This window comes from Ursus americanus, chromosome 20, assembly GCF_024610735.1.
Source record: "Ursus americanus isolate L20-20 chromosome 20, mUrsAme1.1.p, whole genome shotgun sequence".
NCBI classification, from domain to species: domain Eukaryota; kingdom Metazoa; phylum Chordata; class Mammalia; order Carnivora; family Ursidae; genus Ursus; species Ursus americanus.
Genome location: NC_142146.1, coordinates 19,618,701 through 19,641,239, shown reverse-complemented (window position 1 = coordinate 19,641,239; position 22,539 = coordinate 19,618,701). Strand labels below are relative to the sequence as shown.

General features: G+C 41.7%; 1 protein-coding gene and 1 pseudogene across 14 annotated transcripts in view; one reads left to right on the top strand and one right to left on the bottom strand.

The window, feature by feature from the left end:
- The window catches only part of THRB (thyroid hormone receptor beta), a 379,102-nt gene extending 368,083 nt beyond the window's left edge, over positions 1-11,019 (bottom strand). For 3 of the 14 annotated variants that reach the window (XM_045791643.2, XM_087870163.1, XM_045791645.2), the window contains exon 1: positions 9,749-9,950. Coding sequence is in view for 1 of the 14 variants with exons in the window: in XM_087870168.1 (XP_087726294.1) it covers positions 10,819-10,864 (46 nt within the window). In the remaining 13 variants the exon portion in view is untranslated. Of the gene's footprint in view, positions 1-9,163; positions 9,442-9,640; positions 9,954-10,818 lie in introns of those variants that run through there. The other 11 variants (XM_087870165.1, XM_087870166.1, XM_087870162.1 and 8 more) reach the window with 8 other exon arrangements.
- LOC148108382 (uncharacterized) lies at positions 9,799-12,784 on the top strand (annotated as a pseudogene).
- The last annotated feature ends 9,755 nt before the right edge of the window (positions 12,785-22,539 follow it).

The window sequence follows — 22,539 nt, the reverse complement described above, 5'->3', positions numbered from 1 at the left end:
TATAATTTATTTTTGCATGGAATTTGGTAAAATACATTTTTTAAAAGATTTTATTTATTTATTTGACAGAGAGAGACAGCCAGCGAGAGAGGGAACACAAGCAGGGGGAGTGGGAGAGGAAGAAGCAGGCTCATAGCGGAGGAGCCCGATGTGGGACTCGATCCCGATACGCCGGGATCATGCCCTGAGCCGAAGGCAGATGCTTTAAAGACTGCGCTACCTGGGCGCCCCCCCCCCTTTTTTTTTTAAAGATTTTATTTGGTAAAATACATTTTTAAGGCCTAAAGTCATATTGTCCAATTACAGCAGCTACCAGCCAACTTGAAATGTGACTAGTCAAAGTTGAAATGTGTTGCAAGTGTAAAATACATACCAGATATTGAAGATTTAATACAAAAAAGTAAAACACCTCATTAATTATATTGATTATAAATTAGTAGTAATTTGAATATATTGGGTAAAATAAAATACATTAGTGAAATTGAACTCACTGGTTGCTTTTTATTTATTTGTAATGTGGTTAAAATGAAATTTCAACTACATATGTGGTTCACATTCTATTTCTATTGTATTCCTGCCAGGCTAGTAGGGGTTAGCAAACGACAGCCCACCTTCTGTTTTTGTAAATAAAGTTACTGGTACACAGCCATGACCATTTATTCATGTACTATCTACGGCTGTTTTCACACTATGACAGCAGAGCTGAGTAGTCTCAGTGAAGATTGCATGTCCTGAAAAGCTGAAAATACTGTATGGCCTACTACAGAAAATGCTTGCCAGCTCCTGCACTAAGGATAACTTTGAGATTATCTAATTTACCTAGATAAATTTTACTGTTTTATGACTAAGGAAATTAAAACTCAGATAAGTCAAGAGACTTGTCCAAAATGTTTTTATTCTCAATTTGATGGTATTTCCATAATGTCCCATTTATTCATTCATTCATCTTCTCCATCCAACTCTAATTTTGATCATTAAAGAAATAAAATCCCTATCAGTCAGAAAAGCAATACTTAATACTAAATAATGAATCTGACCGCACCAATGTTAATGAAAATTCAATGTAGTTGGGTAGAAGTGTGTTTCTGTCTGACTGGGAACTGTAGACATATGTATACAATAGCAGAGAAACCCTTGAGTAATATTCAGCTATGAATAGGCTGTGAGATGGTCTTTAAATTAAGCTTTATTTGAAAACATTCTAAAGAGAATCTATCATGTAATCTGCTTTCAAATTAAACTTGAAATTCTCCCAAATGTAGAGCCATCTTGCTAAAAATATCATTATTGGAATTAACTTAGAAAAATTTTGCCACATCTTGGAAAAAGTGAAATCTGTTCTGAAAGACATGAAGGCGACATATAACTGCCTCAGTTCCGTCATCCTTCATCTCTCAGTGTATTATTCCAAGAGTCGCTAACTGGGGTCATTACTTCCAGTCTCTCTCTCATTCGAGACCTATCCCAAAAAACTCTTCTAAAATAAAAAATCTGACTTGCTGAACATTCTTTAGTCTCTTCATGCTATTAAGACAAAGTCCATCTTCCTTACTGTGGCCAGAAAAGTCTTCACCATGTGACTCCTACCTGTTCCAACAACCTTATTTATTGTCCATTGAACATCACTCAGATCTGGCTCCCTGCAGTTTCCCAAAGGTTTCATAATTTTACCCCACTTCATGCATTGGTATATGGTGTTCTTACTGCCTAGAACTCACTCCACTCCCAACTCTGGGTTCCCACTGTACGTTGTACTTACTCCATCATGGAACTTATCAATATTATAATTGTCTGTTGAAGTATTAATTCTACCACCACTACAATAGTTAATATTTAGGAACACTTAACTGTGGGTCAAATGCTATGCGATCCCATTTAATGAAGAAACTGAGCACATGCAACAAAGCCAGGTAAAGTCAGGCTATGAACCCACACAGTCCCACTCCACAGAACTGGTTCTTTACTCTATACTAGTGGTTTGCAGGAAGGGTGATTTTGCCTCCCACAAGACATTTGGCAATATCTGGAGACATTTTTGATTACTGCAACTGGAGTATGGGGGGTGCTATTGATATCTAGTGGTTAGAGGCCAGACATCTACTCAACATCACAATACACAGGGTAGCCCTCTATAGCAAAGAATTATCTGGCCCCAAATGCCAATGGTTGAGGTGGAGAAACACTGTTATATGCTAAACTAACTTTTGTAGGTTGTCCCAGGAGTCTCTGAGCACCTCCACAGCAAGGATTTTTAAATGTTCGCCATGCTGTCTTCACACCTACCACAGAGTTTGGCACCCAGCAGATGTCCAATGCATATATGATGGAGACTGAGGGATGATGGGTAGTGGGATAGAGGTACAGATGGAGAGATGGAGAGATGGAGGAATGAAAGGACGGACAGTTTCCACGATAAAAAAAAATAAGTTTACTCATTTTAAGGCTTGATTTTTGTGGCAACCTCGATAAAGATAAATCCAAACATATATTCTTAACTAAGAGCAAATGAATGCATGTAGAGTACATTCCAGAGGATGCCTTCACCTTCACAGTACCTTACGTATATGAAGCTACAGAGTGTGAGATCAAACTAATAAGCCAAATGCCTGGGAGTATTGTTTTGTTCTGTTTTTGAGATGTCTCAGAGGGACAAGATGTTTTTCAGATCCCTTCCAACTGCTGTAGTACAAGATAAATTTATATGTTCATCATCCACATAGGCCATAATTGAAATTGTTTTTAAAAAGATTTTTCTGTGTCAGGTTTCCCTGGCTCCTTTTTTTAAAATTAAAGAACAAATAATACAACAATATACAATCTTACACTTCCCCTTATTGTAGCTACAATTCAGATACAAACACATTATTCTAGATCTCTAGATGGCTGGAATTGTAATAGAAATTACAGTGAAGCTTAGGTGAAAACTCAAAAAAGTGAACAAAAACACGTATGGCAGAAATAAACTATTCTCTGGCTTATGTAAATTAATACATCTAAATATCAGAAATAAAGTCAAGAAAAGATACATTCTATGATTACAATATTTAAAAAGTAAGAGCAATTTAGCATGATTTTTACCTCACTGCAAAACACCTCAACAGTGGTAACATGAATCAGTGTTGAATACGAACTGATAAACTTTTTTTTTTTTTTTTTTTGGTGAAAAAGCAACGAGGCTCTGCTGTGGGGATTGATACTGCTCTTAGGAGTTATCACTTAGAAAATGCAGTCAGAGCTTAAAACAAATGAGACTAATTTTTTAAAGGGTAACGCTATGAACCATTCTTCACAACCTCTTGCACTGAACTTCAGCCATTTGAGTTTACACACACACACACACACACACACACACATACCCACACACACAAAGAATATGGTGACCAAATAAGTTTTGTTACCTGGTCTCCCTCTTGGAATTCATAATGCACCCTAGCATAAACATAGTCTCTGAACAGTTCTTGCATTCAGTTGTTAAACTCAGGATTTCCCAAACAGAACTGACCATAGAGAAACATAAATAACTGGTTAAATAAGTAAAATGTAAAATAAGATGAAGATCTGCCAAAACATTCAGGAGTATGGACGAGGACTCAACGTGATGACAGGGCTTTTAGCTTGGGACATCAGTGTGGCTGTGGCATTTCTCACCATGATTTGGAAGCTGGGCCTGGGAACCACAGTGAAAGCCAGAGACAAGCACTGCCTTTTTCACTGTATGTAAGAACATGACACACACCTGTCACAGAGGCAGCGTCTGCATGCACAGACATGCGAGTTGCTGACACATTTATGCATATGAGAGAGAAATACGAAAAAGGTGACCCAAACCCATGGATGTCATAATCACTATTGTCAATCATTATTTTTTGAGCACCTATTCTGTGCAAGCATTGTTGAAATCAAGAAAACAGAGTCTAAAGGGAAAAAGTATATCTGAACCATCTTGAGAACCACTGAACAATGTGCATCATGAGTGAGAATATTCAATGGGTTCCTAAATGTCACGATCATGCATCATGCCACTAAAAGCATGACTATCTTCTCTATACTCTTCTCATCATAAACATTCCCGAAACGTCTGGAAGAGTCACAAAAGTGTATTTCCCAAATTAAGAAGATATACCTGCTGTCAATTTGCATTCCTTTGTCCAAGCTTTTATTTTAATCAGCTTATCACTCATGACTTTCTGAATAAAGCCCATGGAAGAGAAACCATGATCCATGAAGCCTCTCATTTGGAACTAGGATGTTGGCTGAGGAATTTAGTTTGGATCAATCCTTTCCTAGTTATTATATGTTACTCTCACTCAGCACACACACCTGTACACGCATTACACATTACACGTTATAATATATATTATTATGTGTTATATGCAGATATGTATATGTTAGAGTGTCTGACTATCATAATGGAAAGTCTACAATAAGCTTCTAGGGACACAGAGTCAAGGTTCCTGGGTTCTAATTCCAGGCTCTCCTAACTTGCCATTTGGAAAAGATACCTACGTTCACAGCAGAGCTCAGTTTCTCACTCAATAAAAATAGTACTGCACAAGAACAGCTGCCAGCACATAAAGTCTCCAAAGTCTCTTGAAATTAGGACAGTATGGACCAAACAACATGAGCGCTAGTCTAGCTGTCAGTTGGCCAGATTGCGAAGAGAAGCATATGCAAATACATTATTTGTGACTCAGTGATTTGGATACTTCCCCCCCTCCCCAACTTACTTAAATGTCATAATTGACTAACAAATTTGGGAACTTAAGGTGAAGAGTGAACATCCTTAATCAGAGACTCACTGGCCTAAATATATTCAATTCCACACCACTTGGATACCAGAAGAATCCTGGCTGAATCCCACTGCAATTTACACAAAAACACATAGGCTATAGAAACAACAAAACAATCACCTCCTCAGATGAAAATAACTTTATTTTGTCTAGGGGGCCATAAGAGGGAGCCCAATAGGCATATCTATTCCATCCCAGTGGAGACCATTTCATGATCCCTTTGTATTACTATATACATATTGTCTTATAGGTCACTAGGCTGCACACTGAGCTGCAAAATGACTAACGGAACCAGGCACATAGTAGGTACACAAATTTTTGTAGTCAAGTAATCAAAATTACTGTAAATTAAGCAAGGAATTAATTTGCCATTCATTGCTCAACCAGTTCAGACACTAGAACTAAGCCCCTCTCACTGTGATAGAGACATATAATTCAATCCACGCAGCAAACATTCACTTTGGGCAAAATGAAGTCCAAAGATGATCTTAATACCAATATCAGAAGAGAAAGTGAAGCACCACCACTTTTCCCTCTCCCATTCAGTCTTCCAACAAGTGTTTCCCTGTGCCCATGTGTCCAAGTCTTTGCTAGGTGCTGGGGAGTCAAGGATGAATAAACCCATAGTCCTTCATCCCAGATTAGAGGGGGAGACAAATGGAAACAAAACCTAAACCGCCGTGCAGGGTGATAAGAGCTACAGAGACTAAAGCAAAGTGTCAAGACCACCTGTTCAGAAGGTTTATGGCCGTAGGGTCATTTTCAAGTACCTGGCTGTCCTGTCCTCTCAGATTGCTCTAGTCAAAAGCCTGGCTGAGACGCTGGATATTTGAGAAAGTCGGCCTAAAGAACATGTTAACCATTCATTCCCCTAGGTTTTCAGAGCTCTATTTTTGCACTGGGGACAATTGCCAGGATCTCCGCCGCTGAACCACGGTAGCTCAGGCTCCTAAAGACAAACTCCCACTGGGTTTCTTTTCATCATTATGCCTTGTGCATTTTTTATTCTCATAAAAGATGACCGAATAAAGAATTTCACTTCATTTTCTATAGGACTGAAGTTCATGATTTGATATTTCATAGACATATATACTAGTTGCCAGACACCATAGTAAGCCCTCCACAAATGTTACATGATGTATCCTTACAACTTTGATGCATCCCTGCCATCTCTGGACCCTGGTTTTTTGGTTTTTTTTTTTTCTGTTAACTTGGCCACTGAGAAGCTCAGAGCTAAATTAAATAGTCCAAAGTAATAAACACATAGGATTGCAGTTTAATTACCTTTACCCCTGTATAAAATTTTGATCTTTCTTCCCCTACCATTTTTACCAATGTCATCATTTTGTGGGATTTTTACTATGCATTTTTGCAGACACAGTTCTGAAAGTCCATACTCTATAAACAAAAACAAATTACTATAATTGTCCATTGTAATTTCCTTTTTGTCTCAATTGTCAGAAGAGTTTCCATGAATAGCTAATTTGGAGATGACCCTTTAGGTATCACACCTTGGTCACTTGAAAACTCAGATAATGCAGTATTTCCCACAATCATCTAGTTCAGAATCTGTTTATGAAAGTGTGAAAAGAGGCAAAGGGGAAAGGTTGAATGACTTAACTTACAACACAGGGTGACCACCAGATTATTTTCAGATCTGCCCCCAAGGGCCCTTTCAATCTTGTATTATATCCGGACAGTCCCATTTTGCCCCTTCCCCAGCTGCTACTTTTGTAGACCAGCTATACCACCACAGGCCCTTGGTCCCCTTAGGGCTGCCAAGGCCAGAGGCACTGCCAGAACTGCTGAGTGAGAAGGCACTGCTATCATCCAGTGATGTCTGTTCCCTGGAATTTCGCTCTTAGCACTGACAATGCCTCTGGAACTCATAAAGATTCTGCTGATACCCAGGGAGTTGAAGGTCAATGTCTTCAGGGAATCAAGGTAAAGTGTAAGACAAACTGCTGCTGAGGATTTCTGTGTACTCCACGCAAATGCCCCCAGGAAGAACTTGCAAAAATAATTCTCAGCATCGTCATTATATAGAATGGACTAGCTTTCATCTCAAAAAAAAAGGAGGGGGGGACAGAGATAAAGACTGAACCACATATACATGGCACACAGACATACACAGGCCCAGATCGTGACTTACTCATTTGGTACCCACTTAGGATGCTTAGTCAGGTGTTTTTAGGAACACAACGTGTGGGCACAACAATTCATTTATTTAACAAAGATTTTTCCAGCTCCAATTGTGTGCTAAGCACTGTGTGAGATGTGGAGAATCAAGAGTTAAAGAGGCAGTCAAGCCTCTTTTTCTCATGGACTCTGTATTCTAGATGGGGGAGACAGGTATTCAACAAGTACCAACTGAAATGAAAATTCAGATTGCAAATAAGACCAAAGAAGGAGGAAAAAAAGAAAAAAAGAAACTAAAAACACTATGATGGTTCTAAGAAGGAATGAGGGACTGCCTTTGCTCATGTGGTCATGGAAGGGCTTTTTAAGAAGGTGACACATAATCTTACAGTAGAATGACAAAAAGGAGCTTAAAGAAACCAATCACCTTTACTCGGATTTCCACCAAAAAGATGAGCTTACTACAAAAAAAAAAAAAAACTCCAAAAAACAAACTTGCAATCCCATTTGTCGCTCCACACATGCCATCCTTCAAACAACTGCAAAAATCCCAGGAAAGGAAAGGAAAGGAAAGGAATCCACAACTTTCTATTCTCTTAAGGAAATTTTAAGAAATCACCTTTTCCCAAAAATGCTAGATTAAAAAGAAGTTGTCTTAATTCATTATGATGGCAGAATAAAGAATCTAAAAGGGGAGAAATGGAATCTTTATTCCTCTTGTGAAGTCAGTTACTCTATAAAACAATATTTCAATGTCAATAAAATTATGCCTTTGCATTATAATGCCAACAGGAATTGCTTCATTAAAAAAATAGTTCTATGGCTATATTTAGTAGCACTTACTCTGACTCACTAAAAAAGAAAAGCAAATCATATCTACTACCAGATGGTCCCACTTCCAATATATATAAAACTTTGAAATTCATTAAAAATAAGATTCTGATAGTATCAGTTTAACATGTACAAATAATAAATGGTTGTTCATCAATGCTTTTCCATATAATACCCCAAACAAATCATTTACTGTTGAATTTCTGCTAGACTCAATTAAAACCCTTAGCCAACTGGCATGAAAACATCCACTGCTCAAAATACTTTCCATCAAAATACCTTTCTCTTTAATGTTGCTTAGTCCCTGACTTGTTTCAGAATAAGAAAGGTAAGCAGAAGTGAATTAGGGAGCAGATCAGTCACCGTGAATTTGCAGAATGATTCATGGAATATTTTGACTAAAATGCATTTTTATTACTTTGTAATATAGTGCATGCTACATATTATTAAAATGTCAATAAGCATGCTAAACTAAAATAAAGCCAAATAATGTAAAGATATTGCTGAACTGGTCTACATGATCCAATACATTTACCATTATAAAAAGTGCTGTGCTCCGACATTAATACACTGTCCAAGGAATGCTTAATTTTTTGAACTTCAAAACTGGTCTTTAAAACTACATCTCACTAGCACCTGAAACCAGTAACAGGCTAAGGGGAAAAGTTTGTTTCAAATTTATTTACTGACGATTAGGCACAGTGTTTGAATCTTCACAAATTCGAAACGTGTGTGGAGAAGGAAGGGTGGAGAGTCTGAACTTGTTTGTTCAGGTAAACTCTTTCCTCTTTCTGTGAGTCAGTTTATGAATTGTTAAGCTTCTAGACCCTTTCTGTAAAATTTCCTATTTATGGAAAATTATACATTTAACCTTTAATACATTTTAAAAACACCTCCCCATGCTCCCGCCCCCCTCAACAAATCGGAAGGCTTAAGAATTAGCACTAATATTAATCCAACAATGGTCATTGGGAAATCCTCCTCCAAAATGACAACCGCAGCTAAGAAGGACGCGATCTATTAGGGGTAAAAAAAAAACCTCCCCCAATTTAGTCCTCCTCCGCAGGAGGTCGGCGGGCCGGGAGGCCGGGGCGGGGGAGAGCACAGCTGGCACAACTCCTGGTTGCCAGAACCAACTCGAGGCGACCCAGAGGAAGATGCTGCGTCAAAAGAAGAGCAAGGCAAAGAAGCGCGACCCTGGAGGCTAGCGAAATCGCCACTGAGTCCCTGAGGAGGCGGGGAGAAGCCAAGTCGCCAGGCACCGGCGACAGCGCACGCCAACATTCGGGATTATTCTCCTTTCCAAACCCCGGAGTTCCGGAGCAGGAGAAAAAAGGGGGATGGGGGACCCACAGTCCCTTTAAACCGCCTCCCCGCTCCCCACCCCCCCGGTGTCTGCCAACCTTTTCCGAACCCCCGTGTCACAGAACTTCCTCATCATGGAAACTTCCACTCGGTTCGGCGCTGAGGATGCCAAACTCCATTTCACAAGGAGCCTGTCAACAGCTGGGCTTGGGGGTTTGAGGAACAGAGCCGCTGCGATTGGAGGGGGCCCCCAGCCACCCAGCTCCACCACTGCCCACGCTGGGGCTCCCGGACTGCCGCCGCGCGGTGCCGGAGCACGAGGGGCACCTCCTCCCGGACCCGGGGTGCAGAAACCCGGCGGAGGCAGGTAACGCGGCAGCTGACACCCCCCCACCCACACCCGCCTGCCAGCCAGCCCGCCCGCGCGCGCAGCTTCGCCGCCCGCACCCCTCAGGTTCCCGCGACACCCCCGCCGCCAGTCTGCCCACCCTTCTGGACAGTTGGAACTGCCGCCCCCTCCTCCTTCCCCCTCCCCCACACGCCCCCGCCTCCGCGCAGTCCTCTCGCCAAATTACCAGTGCCCTCGAGACGGTTGGGTTGAGCGCCCCTGCCCGGGAAAGGCAGCCTGCAGGCGCTTGCCCCGAGCCCGGGGAACCGAAGGTCTCCTTTCCAAGCGCACTCACATTATTCATGCAAAGTTAATCCCCGCCGCGTCACGGCCGCCCGCCCGAGGATGTGCGCCTTCCTTGGCCAAGCCCCGCAGTCTCCACCCTCCTCCGCCCCCTCCTCCCGGCGGCGGGGTCCCGGGGAGCGCAGGCGACGGGACGTCGCTCGAGTCCTGCAAAATGTCAACTCCTTGGGCGAAGAGAGGCGGCCGCCGCCAGGGCCGCGCCGGCCCTCCCCGGCCACTCCACTTTTATAGGCGTAGGAAGCGAGTGTGGTCCGGGCACCGGTGTCCCCGCCTCTCCGGGCCCCCCGCGCGCCGGGCCCGCCCCGGCCAGCTCCCCGGGCGCTGCCTTACTCCGGGCCCGGGGCGCCGGCTCCGCGCCGCGTCTGCGAACCGGTGACCTGGTTTCCCCTTCAACCCTCGCGGCGGTCCTACTAGCTCGGCGGCGGCGGCCAAGAACAAGCAAACCCGGCTCCGCCAGGGGCGCAGCGAGGAAATGGCCTCCCAGCCGCTCGCCCCGCCGCGGCGAACGCCCCGAGCCGCCCGGCTGGCACCCGACGCCCCCCGCTCGGCCCAGGGCCGGCGCCCAGAAGTGTCCTCCCCTCTGCGCTCGCGGACCCCTACCCCGCGGCCCACGCGCACACCGCCCCGGGCCGGCCGCCTCCGCACCTGCCTCCCCAGGTTCGGGCTCTCCCTCTCCTCCCAGTCCCGGCCGTGCCCTCCACCCAGGGTGCCCTTCCCAGGGTGGCAATGTTGCAGAGGTTTGGGTGGCCGCGCGTCCACCCACCCGGCGGCGTGCGCACCGAGGTTCGGGTTTGGGCGTCATTCCTCTGGTAGGAGAAAAGGAAGGAGTAGGGGACGAGTGACAAGGAGGCGGGGGACCTTCCAGAAGCACGGGCTTTTCTTTGCCCGGGAAGACCAGCGCGGCCCTTGCCACCGCGCTCCTCCCTCTTTCTCCAAACCACTTGTGGCGCGTGTCGGGCCGAAACAGCGCTCTGGCTCCTCCTGGGGCCTCCCACGGGCCGGGCGGTCTGGAGTTCCCTTACCGTCACCCGCCCCCCCCCCCCATGATAGTTTGGAAAATACCTGGCTTGCCTTTGAGCGAGACACCCCTCCGCAAGATTGTGCACATCTTGGGAGACGTGTGCAGAGTTGAGATACTCCACAGGTTCCAGAGGGCTGCCCTATTAATTTGTCTTTGCCCTGGATAAGTACAAATAAAACCCGGAAGACAAAAATAATTTATACTCTTGAGGAGTTCTGCCCCAGGCAAATGTGAATTTCCAAAATGCCCTTCCCCACCCCCCACTCTAGTCTTGAAAGCCAACGGTTCAGGTTGGGAGAAAATGAAGCGGGCAGCTGCATTTCGGGCTAAAAGAATGCTTGTAAAAATAGTGAGTACCCAAAAAGCTAAACGGCAGTCGATACGAAGCTATAGTTGCAACAGAACTATTTTGCTGACAGAGTACAATTACTTTCTTATAGATAATATTAAAACAATTCCTACTTCATTATTCAATATACACATTTATTCGTACAACAATGTGATAGAGCTATGACGATTTGTATCCTCAACTGCCTGAGCAATGTATAGATGATTTATTGGAGACTTTTCCAGATTTCCAGCCGGTGACGTGTGATTTATTCCAGTTTCTTGTGAACATCCCACGGAAAGGGGTGAGGAGCCACCACCCTGGCTAACAGCATTAACAACCCCAACTGTCAGGAATTCGGAAACTGCTGCCTGCGCCGGAATGCACAGTGTTTCAGGTGCTTCGAGAGAGAAAAGTCGCAGACCTCCAGGCTCCCTGGCGAGAGGGAGGGGCCTCCCGGTCAGACTCCGCGGACCTTAAATCCCCTTGGTTCTCAGTGATAAATCCATGCTTTATTTTATTTTTCACTCGTAATAAGGCTATGGCATATAGGACTTGGAGGTTTTGTAGCTGGAGAGAAGTCGTCCTCCCTTGCAGGGAAGTTCCTGGGCTTTGCTCCAAAGCTGCCCCGGGATGTTTTGGTTGGTTTGGAGGAAAGCTGTGGAGTCTGCACCAGTTGTTCCAAATAGGCGGCCCCCTGGTGGCTAACTGTGGGTGAAAACTCTGGCCACTGAGTAAAAAGCTTGGTTCTAACAGGCCACAAGGGTTGACAGCCTGGTCTTTGCAGGGGCCACGGAGCCCTGTGAACAACTTCGTAATAAGGGGGGGAGAGTGGGAGGAACGTGATGCCAATCTTCCTTCACAAAGATGTATAATAGGCCCTAAACCCTGATGGAACTTTGCTTTTTTTTTTTTTTCTCTTCCTGAGTATAACTTGGAGCTAAATTCCTTCTTAAGGAAACATCATACAGAGAATGAAGTATAACAAACACTGTTGCTTCCCTTTGTTCAAATGGCTTTGTTTTTCTGATCTCATTTTGCCTGGAAACTTCTGAAATAAACAGTAAATTACAACATGAAATAAATAGCATGGCATTATTCAAACAATTCGTGAGACTATGATTGTAACAATGTTATATAACAATGGGGAAAGGCAATTTTAATGCAACATTATTGAAACAACATGAACTACTAAGGATTCCATGAATTGGCCCTCAAACAAGGATTGCCAACAGAACCTGGCATTTCTTTTTCTTATTTTTCACGAAGGCAGACAATGGAGGAATAATCTTATGGGGACCTGACTGAAGTCAAAAATAATATTCAAATTTAGAGCATTTGGCCCCATGTTCCAATCTAGCTGGTTTAAGAGGGCACATCAAAGCCACCTGTAAGACATCCTCATTACCAGGATCTGCAAATTCCAAGTCACTGCCTTGGTTCAAGGAAGCAATTTGTTCTTATATTCATTCATTCATCCACTGCTGGGGTAAGAAGATAAATAAAACCTGAAGTCCAACAGGGCTGGGATGACACTGAAGCCAGTGAGGCCAGTAGTACAAATACAGGGTCTGAGTTTGACTTTATTTAAACTCTTAATGTATTGTTCATCATGGATGATTGGCACATTAACTTTGATTTTAAAAATATTGCATTAAAATATAGTTTCTCCTGATTACTGAGTTTTTGATGCCCCTTGAATTTTGCACTCATCTGCGCTGAGTGCACACAGGTCCTCATTCTGCTGTGCCTTCAAAACTACCAGAGTCTGATCAGAAAAGTAAAACTCAAGTAGAATTTGCTCAGTGTCAAAGGTAATTAATATCTGGTAAGGAACTTTAGGTCAGGAAGTTAGAGATGGCAAGGCGTTGCAAGAGAATGGAAGAAATCAGGTGAGATGTCACTGAATGCAATGGTGGCATGTGAATCAGTCCATCAAGGATGGACAAGATTTTACTAGGGAGTATTAAAACCAGAGGAAGTGCTATTCCAGGCACCGGGACCACTGATATTCTTTTATTCATTCAACAACTCCTTAGGCTAGTTGTGCAGCCAAATGACCCAGCCCTGGAGATTCTCATTCTGCCTGTTTATAGTTCCTGGAGTTTACTTTGGCTATGAAGGCCCCAGTGATTCTGGTCCATGGTTAGACAGATAAGAAGGCCAAGCCTGTCCCTGCCTTTCAGGAAAGACAGACTATTAGGGGATATGACATGTTCAAAATTAACTCTACTTTAAGGGTGAAGAGTGAAGGTGCAATGAGAATTATGTGAATATAACTTGCCAGGTGATTGCTGGTGAGGAGGCCATGATAGCCAAGGAATTGTGGGGGCGGCAGTGGGGGCGGGGGTCAAGACTTCCTGCAGAAGATGGCCAGGTAGAACTTGTGGGAGAAGTCATAGAGAGGGAAAGACACAGCTGGCTATAGTATTTGCAAGGCGTAGTACAAAATGAGAATGGGGGACCCTTTATTCAAAAAGCAGGAAAAAAGTACCCTTGCAAGTACAAAGCATAAAGCTATCTCCTTTTTTCCATGTTCTCTTTTTGAAATTGTCATGGTATTTTTTATTCACTATTTAATATAATTCTAAGTAAAGAAAAACAAACATTTTAAATTATTAGCATGAATTTTACTGTTCATCTTTATATTATGCAACGCTAGTTTTAAATGCAAAATAAGAGCATTTAACTCATACGTGAAATTAACAGAATTACACAATTTGTATTTCTGTGGCTAGTTCGTGTATTTTGTAGCTTGTGTATACATATGTGTTTTGTTCTTATCAAAACAGTGGAAACACAGCACAAAACTCACTGAACTGTTATTTTACTTCTTGATATGTACCCATTCTACCAACACACTATCTTTGACTGACTTACTGGTGAGTAAGGAAGACATGAAAGGAAAAGGAATGATGGGTTGCCCTTTCCTTCTATGTCTTCACTTTCAGAGTAGATGGTGAGCTGATTCAGGGGCGCAAGGTAGGAAATGATAAGAGTTTCTTGGTTGTTGCTTTCTTTCTGCATTCAAAGCAAGAATGGAATGGAATGGAATGGAATGGAATGGAACGGAATGGAATGGAATGGAATGGAACGGAATGGAAAGCATGGCCTCTAGTGGTTGTCGGTGCTCCCCACTTACTCAGTCATAGATGTAACATGCTTATCTTGTACCCAATTTGAGTTTTGTTGACATCTCACACATTGTGGGGCCATTGGAATTCTGTCCTCGTGGGACATCAAGAATGTTATATGTGAGTGTTGATTCACAAGATCCTTGGGTGCTACCCAGTGTAATCTGAAACTGGTCCCCATATACAGAAGGCAGGGAAAGATCAAAGAAAGAGTCAAGCTACTCCAGGTTGGTAGGTGGTAGGTTTAATGAGCAAGGGAGCTTACACACGAGGCTGGTCTTGGGCCCTGCAAGATGAGTAGATCTCCACACGCACCTGCCAAATCTTAAATATTTATATAAAGGCCTTGATGGTATTCAGTCACCTATACCATCCAGATTGTACCAAGACCGCATCCCTCTCTTGAGGGTGTATTCTTGGGGTAGCTTATGGGAGCAGGGGAGGCAAGAGGAGCCCATATTTCAAGGACAGGAGAAAGGGTGAGGAGCTTCTAATTGCCGGGGTCCAGCTCATGAGTCGACAGGTGGTCACATTCTCTCAATGTCCCCCAAAGTGACTAGAGCAGCAAAGAACTGCAGTGGACGTATATATTGTGTGCTTCTCCTCTGTTCATGGACATGAACTATCGTCCCATCAGATGTCACCGACAAAACACAAATTCGAAGATAAAATTAGTGGGAATTTCAAGATGGTGAAAACAGAGCATCAAACTAAGTGCCCAGCTGGAGGCACGGGGACCTTCCGAGCTTTGGACCCTGTGCGGCTGCACAGATTGCATACCCACAAAACTGGCCTGGTGAAAGAACTTGATCCTTTGTTGTAGTAGAAGCCTAAGGCATGTTGGACGTGCAGTAGACATTCTGGTATGGCTGGTGATAACAAGAAATATGTACTATAGCTAATATTTATTAAATATGTATTATTTCCAGGTATTGTCCTAAATATTTCACACAATTTTAAGACATTGCCCATGAACTCTGTGAAGCCGTATTATAATGCACTGCATTTTCTAGCTAGGGAAGCTAAAACATAGGAAGACCAAATAATTTGCTTAAGCTCAGGCCTAGGCATTGGTGGCAGAGGCTATGCTCTTAACCAGTCCATCAGGCTACCTTTATATAGAAAAGTCATGGGGCAGGCATATGCAGATGGGTAAAATAAGCATGTCTGGGAGTCGTGGGGACGTCCCTACCTCCTTTAATGGAGGAGTATGAAAACTCTTAATGAAAATTCTTAAATAATTCTTTTTGTGGGTACATGCATTCATAGCTCTTGGGCATATGCTTAGGAGTGGAATTGCTGGCATATATTATTTCTTAATTATTCTAGTAAAACTCTCTGAGGTACTAGCACAATTATGAGACACTAGAAGATGAGCAATTAGCATTTGCTGACTTCTGTGCATTCTTAAAATTATCACAAATAAAATATTCAACAAAGTTATGCGGAGTCTAACCTGAGTGAATAAATATTATCCAATATTGTACGTATGAAAATCCTCAAAACAATCAATATTCAAATCCATGATGATCCTATGTAGCAATTACAGGCTCTGTTAGTAGCCACAAGTTATTTCCTATGAACTCAGCCACAGACTAAAAGCCTATGCAGAAGTGAAGATGCTGATGAATTAAAGCACATCTGGAAAAAAGCGAATGAGGAAAGGAACTTAGGAAAACCGAAACCCTTTTAAATTCAATCTTAATTTTCAGCTCTCTGAAGGATAGGTTTACGATGAGCTGAGGAGGGGCGCTTGGGTGGCTCCGCCGTTAAGCATCTGCCTTCGGCTCAGGGTGTGATCCCAGAGTCCTGGGATTGAGCCCCACATCGGGCTCCTCCACTCGGAAGCCTGCTTCTTCCTCTCCCACTCCCCCTGCTTGTGTTCCCTCTCTCGCTGGCTCTCTCTCTCTGTCAAATAAATAAAATCTTAAAAAAAAGAAAAAAAAGATGAGCTGAGTAATTGCTAATTGGACTGTAATAAGCTATGTTCATTGTGAGCACGCAAAGTATGGCACGTTGCTAAATTCTTTGCCAATCACAGAAGAAATCTAGTGGTTCATGACACACCTCCCCAAAACATGTCAATTAAGTGTACTTCCTTTTTTCTTGAGTTATGTTTATATGCAACAAAAGTGGAAATGTAATTTTTAAAAATTCTGTGAAAATATCCTTTCTGCTTAGAAAGGGAATAAAGGTGAATCTTACTCATTTTCATAGAAGGAATTCTAATTTATCTAGATTCAATAACATATAATATGCTTATGATTATGAGCTATTTTCAGATCCTTAAAAATCCTGAGTGAGTCATATCTGGAGTGATAGTCATAACTTCAAATTTACTTGTTTTTGTCAGTTTAAATGAGATTCTCAATTTGAGGGCAATATAAGTTTATTGACCCTTTGTCTTTTCTTTTCTTTTTTTCTTTTCTTTTCTTTTCTTTTCTTTTCTCTTCTTTTCTTTTCTTTTCTTTTCTTTTCTTTTCTTTTCTTTTCTTTAAAGATTTTATTTATTCGACAGAGAGAGAGACAGCCAGCGAGAGAGGGAACACAAGCAGGGGGAGTGGGAGAGGAAGAAGCAGGCTCCTAGCAGAGGAGCCTGATGTGGGGCTCGATCCCATCACGTTGGGATCACGCCCTGAGCTAAAGGCAGACGCTTAACCGCTGTGCCACCCGGGCGCCCCACCCTTTGTATTTTCATATATTATGACTCTCTTTTACAATAAACTTGCCTCATCCTGAGTTTACAAAGCACGGCATAAAATATTACAAATCTCCTTCAGATGCAACTGCAGAACACGTTTTGAACATCTATAAATGATACATCTGAGACAATCAAATTTAGAACTGGCAGAAAAAACAAGGAAGGCCCTGAGTTTCCATTTATGCAGACTCAGAGCAAAACCTTTCACTGTGGCTCAGATCGAATAATGCGCTGCTTAAAGATTTGAGCTTTGTGTCTTTGCTGATCGGTCTGCGCACGTCACCTCGCTTCTCTACACTTCCGTTTCCTCATTTGTAAAAATGGAGAAAACCCTCATGCCTGCTTGTTAGGGATGTTGTGAGAAATACCTGCGAGCATAAACAGATTATGCAGGACACGGTGTTTGGCACATGGCAGATGCCCCATGAATATGCTCTGTTATTCTTGAAAGAAGAATTTAAGCTATTTGAACATCTAGAAAAATGGCAAAGGCCAACATCTTTTCTTGAAAGATAATGTTTTCTAAATTAATCAACTCAACAAATATTTACAAGTATTTGTGAAAGTGTTTACAAACTGCCTATTCCTGGGCTGGCCCTATTTTAGGCTCTGGAGAGAGAACAGGGAGAAAAGCCACCCAAATCCCTCCCCTTGTGGGGCTTACATGTCTTTGAACAGGATATAAATTCTCTGAAAGAGAAGGGACACTCCTATCTTGGCAAAGATTGAGCACAAACTCAGATACATGGCTGAATTCAGATCTGCAAAAATAATATCTTCTGGCAACAGACTCCTTTGCTGATCAACAAGTTCCAGCCTTTAATGATGATTTTTTGGAGGAAATGATTCTGTTTTTAGAAAAATATTTTCATAAATATTTTTTCGGTAGCATTTCCTAACTGCTACAGAACCTTAAGTTAGAGTATCTTTCTTTAATATTCAGTTTCTAGAATGTCTGCAAATTTTTTTCTAATACAGGTGAAAGTAAAGTCATCCAGAAAGTTCTAAATGTTGGATTTGGTGCTAAGCTTATCTGATCTGAGCCATGCTCTTAATTAGTTGTATTTCCTTGGCCTAATCATTTCTTTCCTAGTCCTCCCATTCATATGAATAAATGCAAGGGATTGGTTTAAGTAATTCCTAAAATCTCTCTGAGTTCTTATATTTCAAAAGTATATGCAGTTTTATCTCCATTCAGTGACCAGAGAAATGACCTTTATTTTGTGGAGAGCTCCTTACTTTTCTTAACAGTATTTTTAAGTTTATTAATTAAACTAAGAACCTGGGGAATATAATTTTTTTAAAGCTGGATCAGGTATTCTTCTCCACTTCATGGGGTAAAAATGAAATGGGCTTAAGTTCTATCCATGATGGCAGCTTCTTTTGGAAAGACAGGAAAGCAGCTGCTTCTTCCTCCCCCTCCCCCATTTTAATAGCATTTTCCATTAGATACAGAAGTCAAATGTCAGGAAGTTCTTATTTGCTTGTTTGGATAAGCTATAGATTAAATTTGCATCACTTTTGGATTTAACTAATTAATCTCAAGAGAATTGATAAATTCAGGCCATCAAATGTTCTTTTCTGGTGTTTCTTTCCATGATTCCTACTCGTTCTTGCACTCATTCATGACATTAAAAAATGATGATGATGAACAAAATCAGAAAAGAGCTAAAGAAATGGAGAGATATTCCATGTTCATGCATAGGAATTGTCAAGATGTCAGTCCTCCCCAGACTGATCTGTAGGTTCAAAGCAATCCCAATCAAAATCCCAGCAGTATTTTGCAGATACCAACATCTGAAAGTTTATGCGGGCAGTCAAGAGACCTAGAATAGACAACACAATATTAAAGAAACAAAGCAAAGTTGGAGAACTGACACTACAAGACATCAAGGCTTACTATAATGCTACAGTAATCAGGACAGTGTGATATTGATTTTTAAAAAATAGCCACATAGATCAATGGAACAGAACAGAGAACCAGAAATAGATCCCCATAAATATAGTCAACTGACCTTTGACAAATGAGCAAAGGCAGTAGAATGGAGCAAAGATAGTCCCTTCAACAAATGATGCTGGAATGATTGGACATCTATATGCAAAAAAATGAACCTAGATATAGACATTATGCCCTTCACAAAAATTAACTCAAACTGAATCATAGACCTAAGTTTAGAACGAATGCAAAATTATCAAACTCTTATGAGATAACATAGGAGAAAACCTAGATGACCTTGGTACAGTAATAACTTTTAGATATAACACCAAAGGCACAGTCCATGAAGACAGCATTCGTAAGCTGGGCTTCATTCAAATGAAAGACTTCTGCTCTGCCAAAGAAAATGTTAAGACAATGAGAAGACAAGCAACAGATTCAGAGAAAATCTCTGCAAAAGACATATCTGATAAAAGACTGTGTTTCACAATACACAAAGAACTCTTAAAAGTCAATAATAAGAAAACAAACAACCCAATCGAAAAATGAGCCAAAGACCTTAACAGACACCTCACTGAAGAAGATACATAGATGACAAGTAAGCATAGGAAAAGATGTTCCTTGTCTTACATCATCAAGGAAACACAAATTAAAACAACAAGATACTACTGCATACCTATTAGAATGGCCAAAATTCAGAATACTAACAAACACCAAATTCTGGCCAGGAGGTAGAGCAAGGAGAACTCTCTTTCACTTACTGGTGGGAATACAAAATGGGAAGCCCACTTTGGAAGACAGTTTGGCAGGTTTTACAAAACTAAACATACTCTTATTATACGATCCAGCAAGAGCACTCCTTGGTATTTATGCAAAGGAGTTGAAAACTTATGTCCACACAAAATCTGCACCTAATTGTTCATAGCAGCTTTATCCATAATTGCCAAAACTTGGAAGCAACCAAGATGTCCTTCAGTGGGTGAAGGGATAAAAAACTGTGGTACCTCCAGACAATAGAATATTAGTCAGAGCTAAAAAGGAGCAAGTTCTCAAGTCATGAAAAAAAATGGTAAAATTACTAAATTTCACTTAGTGATTCATATTACCAAGTGAAAGAAGCCCATCTGAAAAGGCTACATACTCTATGACTCCAACTATGTGGCATTCTGGAAAAGGCAAAGCTATGAAGACAAAAAAAAAAAAAAAAAGAAAAAAATCAGTGTTTGCTGGCGGGTTGGAGTGGGACAGGATGAATAGGACTCAATGATTGCTATATTTTTTAAATTTGTTTTGTGTGTGTTTTCTCTATTTTTATTGAGAAATAATTGAATCCATCGCTGTATAAGTGTAAGGCTTATAGCATGATGTTCGATTTACATACATTGTGAAATGATTATCACAATACTCTGTATAATAATAATACATGTTATTAGGCATTTGTCCAAATCTACAGAATGTACACCACCAAGAGAGAACCAAAATGTAAACTCTGGACTCTGAGTCATAATGATGCGTCACTATAAGTTCATGAATGGTAAGAAATGTACCACTCTGGTGAGGGGTATTGATAATGAGGGAGGCTGTGTGCATGTATAAGGACAGGAGATACAGGGGAATTGTCTGTAGCTTCCCCTTAACTTTGCTGTGAAGGTAAAACTGCTCTAAAAATAAAGTCTTAATAAACAGATGATGATGATGATGATGATGATGATGAAGAAGAAGAAGAAGAAGAAGAAGAAGAAGAAGAAGAAGAAGAAGAAGAAGAAGAAGAAGAAGAAGAAGAAGTGTGGTCCTTCCTAAGAGGACATTTGAGTTTTTTAAAGGATATAATGGCCATTTCCTCTAACTTAATTTTTTAACTCCTTTTATCTCTCAGTATAAAAAAAGTGTTGCTGATTCAACCTGTTGGCTTGACTGACACGAAACTACATTCTCTCATTCCTATCATGTATGTGCCCACCTCTTGGTTCTTCCTCCAGGCTTCAATGCCATATTGGAAAGAAGGCTTTGTGGCCACTGAAGTTGGAGGGAATACCCGTAGTGAGGAATGACATCAAGTCCCTCACATTATTGCCCTTGAGCCATTGATTAAATTTAATCAGCCCCAGTTTTTTCACCTATAAAATGAAGAAAAGCCCCATTGCCAAGGGGATTCACTAAAATCACACTTTGAAATATTGAACCAAGTTGTTGAACCATGCCTGGATCTTGGGTGCTAAATAAAGTTTAGTTTTCCTTTTCTTCTCACAAATGATCTTTCTTCTGAGTGAATCCACCATTTTTATGATTGATGGTGATGATAAAATGCACATGAGCGGTAGGCTGAGACTGAGGCCAAATGTCCTCAGGAGAGGCAGTGGTGGGAAGATGATGGGCTTGGCCCCCATCACCCTGCTCCACTATTGACCGCACATTTGTCACGGCTTGGAAAATCAGTTTGCCTTTCAAAAAAAGGAACCATATGAAGAGAAAAGCAAGAAATGGTTCTCAGTGTTGGCTTCTCCTAGCCCCAGTATTCTCATCTGCAGCATGGGAGTCATAGTTTCTGCTCCTTCTGCATCATGAAATTAAATTGTAAGGATCTGATGTGATAAGAGATGTGAAAAATGTCTCCTACGTGTACAGCATTCTAAAAACACAATGCATTGTTGTCTGGGGAAATCCACAGATGCATAAGGAGCCATGTTGAAATGATATGCTGTGACCTGAGAAATCACAGACCCTCTACAAGCCAGAGACTTGGGGACTTTATGGATTTGAGTGATACCCAGTTCTGGTGTCAGAACTGAAACCATGACACATCAACAGTTTCCTCTTCTTGTCTTGGCACATAATTTAACCCAAACTCCACAGCTCCTAAAGTTCCTTTTTTCTTCTTAACTATTTCTAAATCTGAGTATTATCAGGAAGTCATTCAGCTGAAAGCTCACCTCCAGTGGACCATGCAGGCCATGGCCTATGAAAATTGCCCCCCCATAATTCATGCTGTGATGGGTGACAAGGACCCTGGTCTTCTACCACATCAATGACTATGAGGAAAATTAGTCCTCCCACTATTCCTCCAGTAGAAAGAGCTTGATTCTGCCTCAAGGCCTTCACACGTGCTGTGCTCTGCCCTCTACCTAAAATTCTCTTTCCAGATCCTCCCATGGCTTCCTCCCTCATTCAGCAAGGTTTCCGATGATCCTAGAGGCCATCTCATACGGCAACTTTCTATCACTAACTCCCCAGTTTTCAGGTGTGGACCTCCCACCAAACAACATCAGCATCACTTGGGAATTTATTAGAAATGAAAATTCTTAATCCCCCCTTGAGTCCTACTGAAGCAGAAACCCTGGGGGATGGGACCTAGAAATCTAGATTTTAACAAATCAGCCAGGTGATTCTGACACATGCCGAAGTTTAAGAACACTGTTCTAGCCTTCCACTATGTTTGCCTAACAGTCCTTATTACCATCTGACATTATGTTAGTTATTTCTTTGCAGATTTATCATCTCCCTCTCCTACTAGAATCGAACTCTCAAGGAGAGCTTTGGTCACTAATGCATCCCCAGCACTCAGAATAGTAGCCGACACACAGCAGGCTCTCAAAAACGATTTTGAGATGAGTGAATGATGTGCTGCTTCAGGGCTGGCACAACCCATCAAAACCAGAACACAGT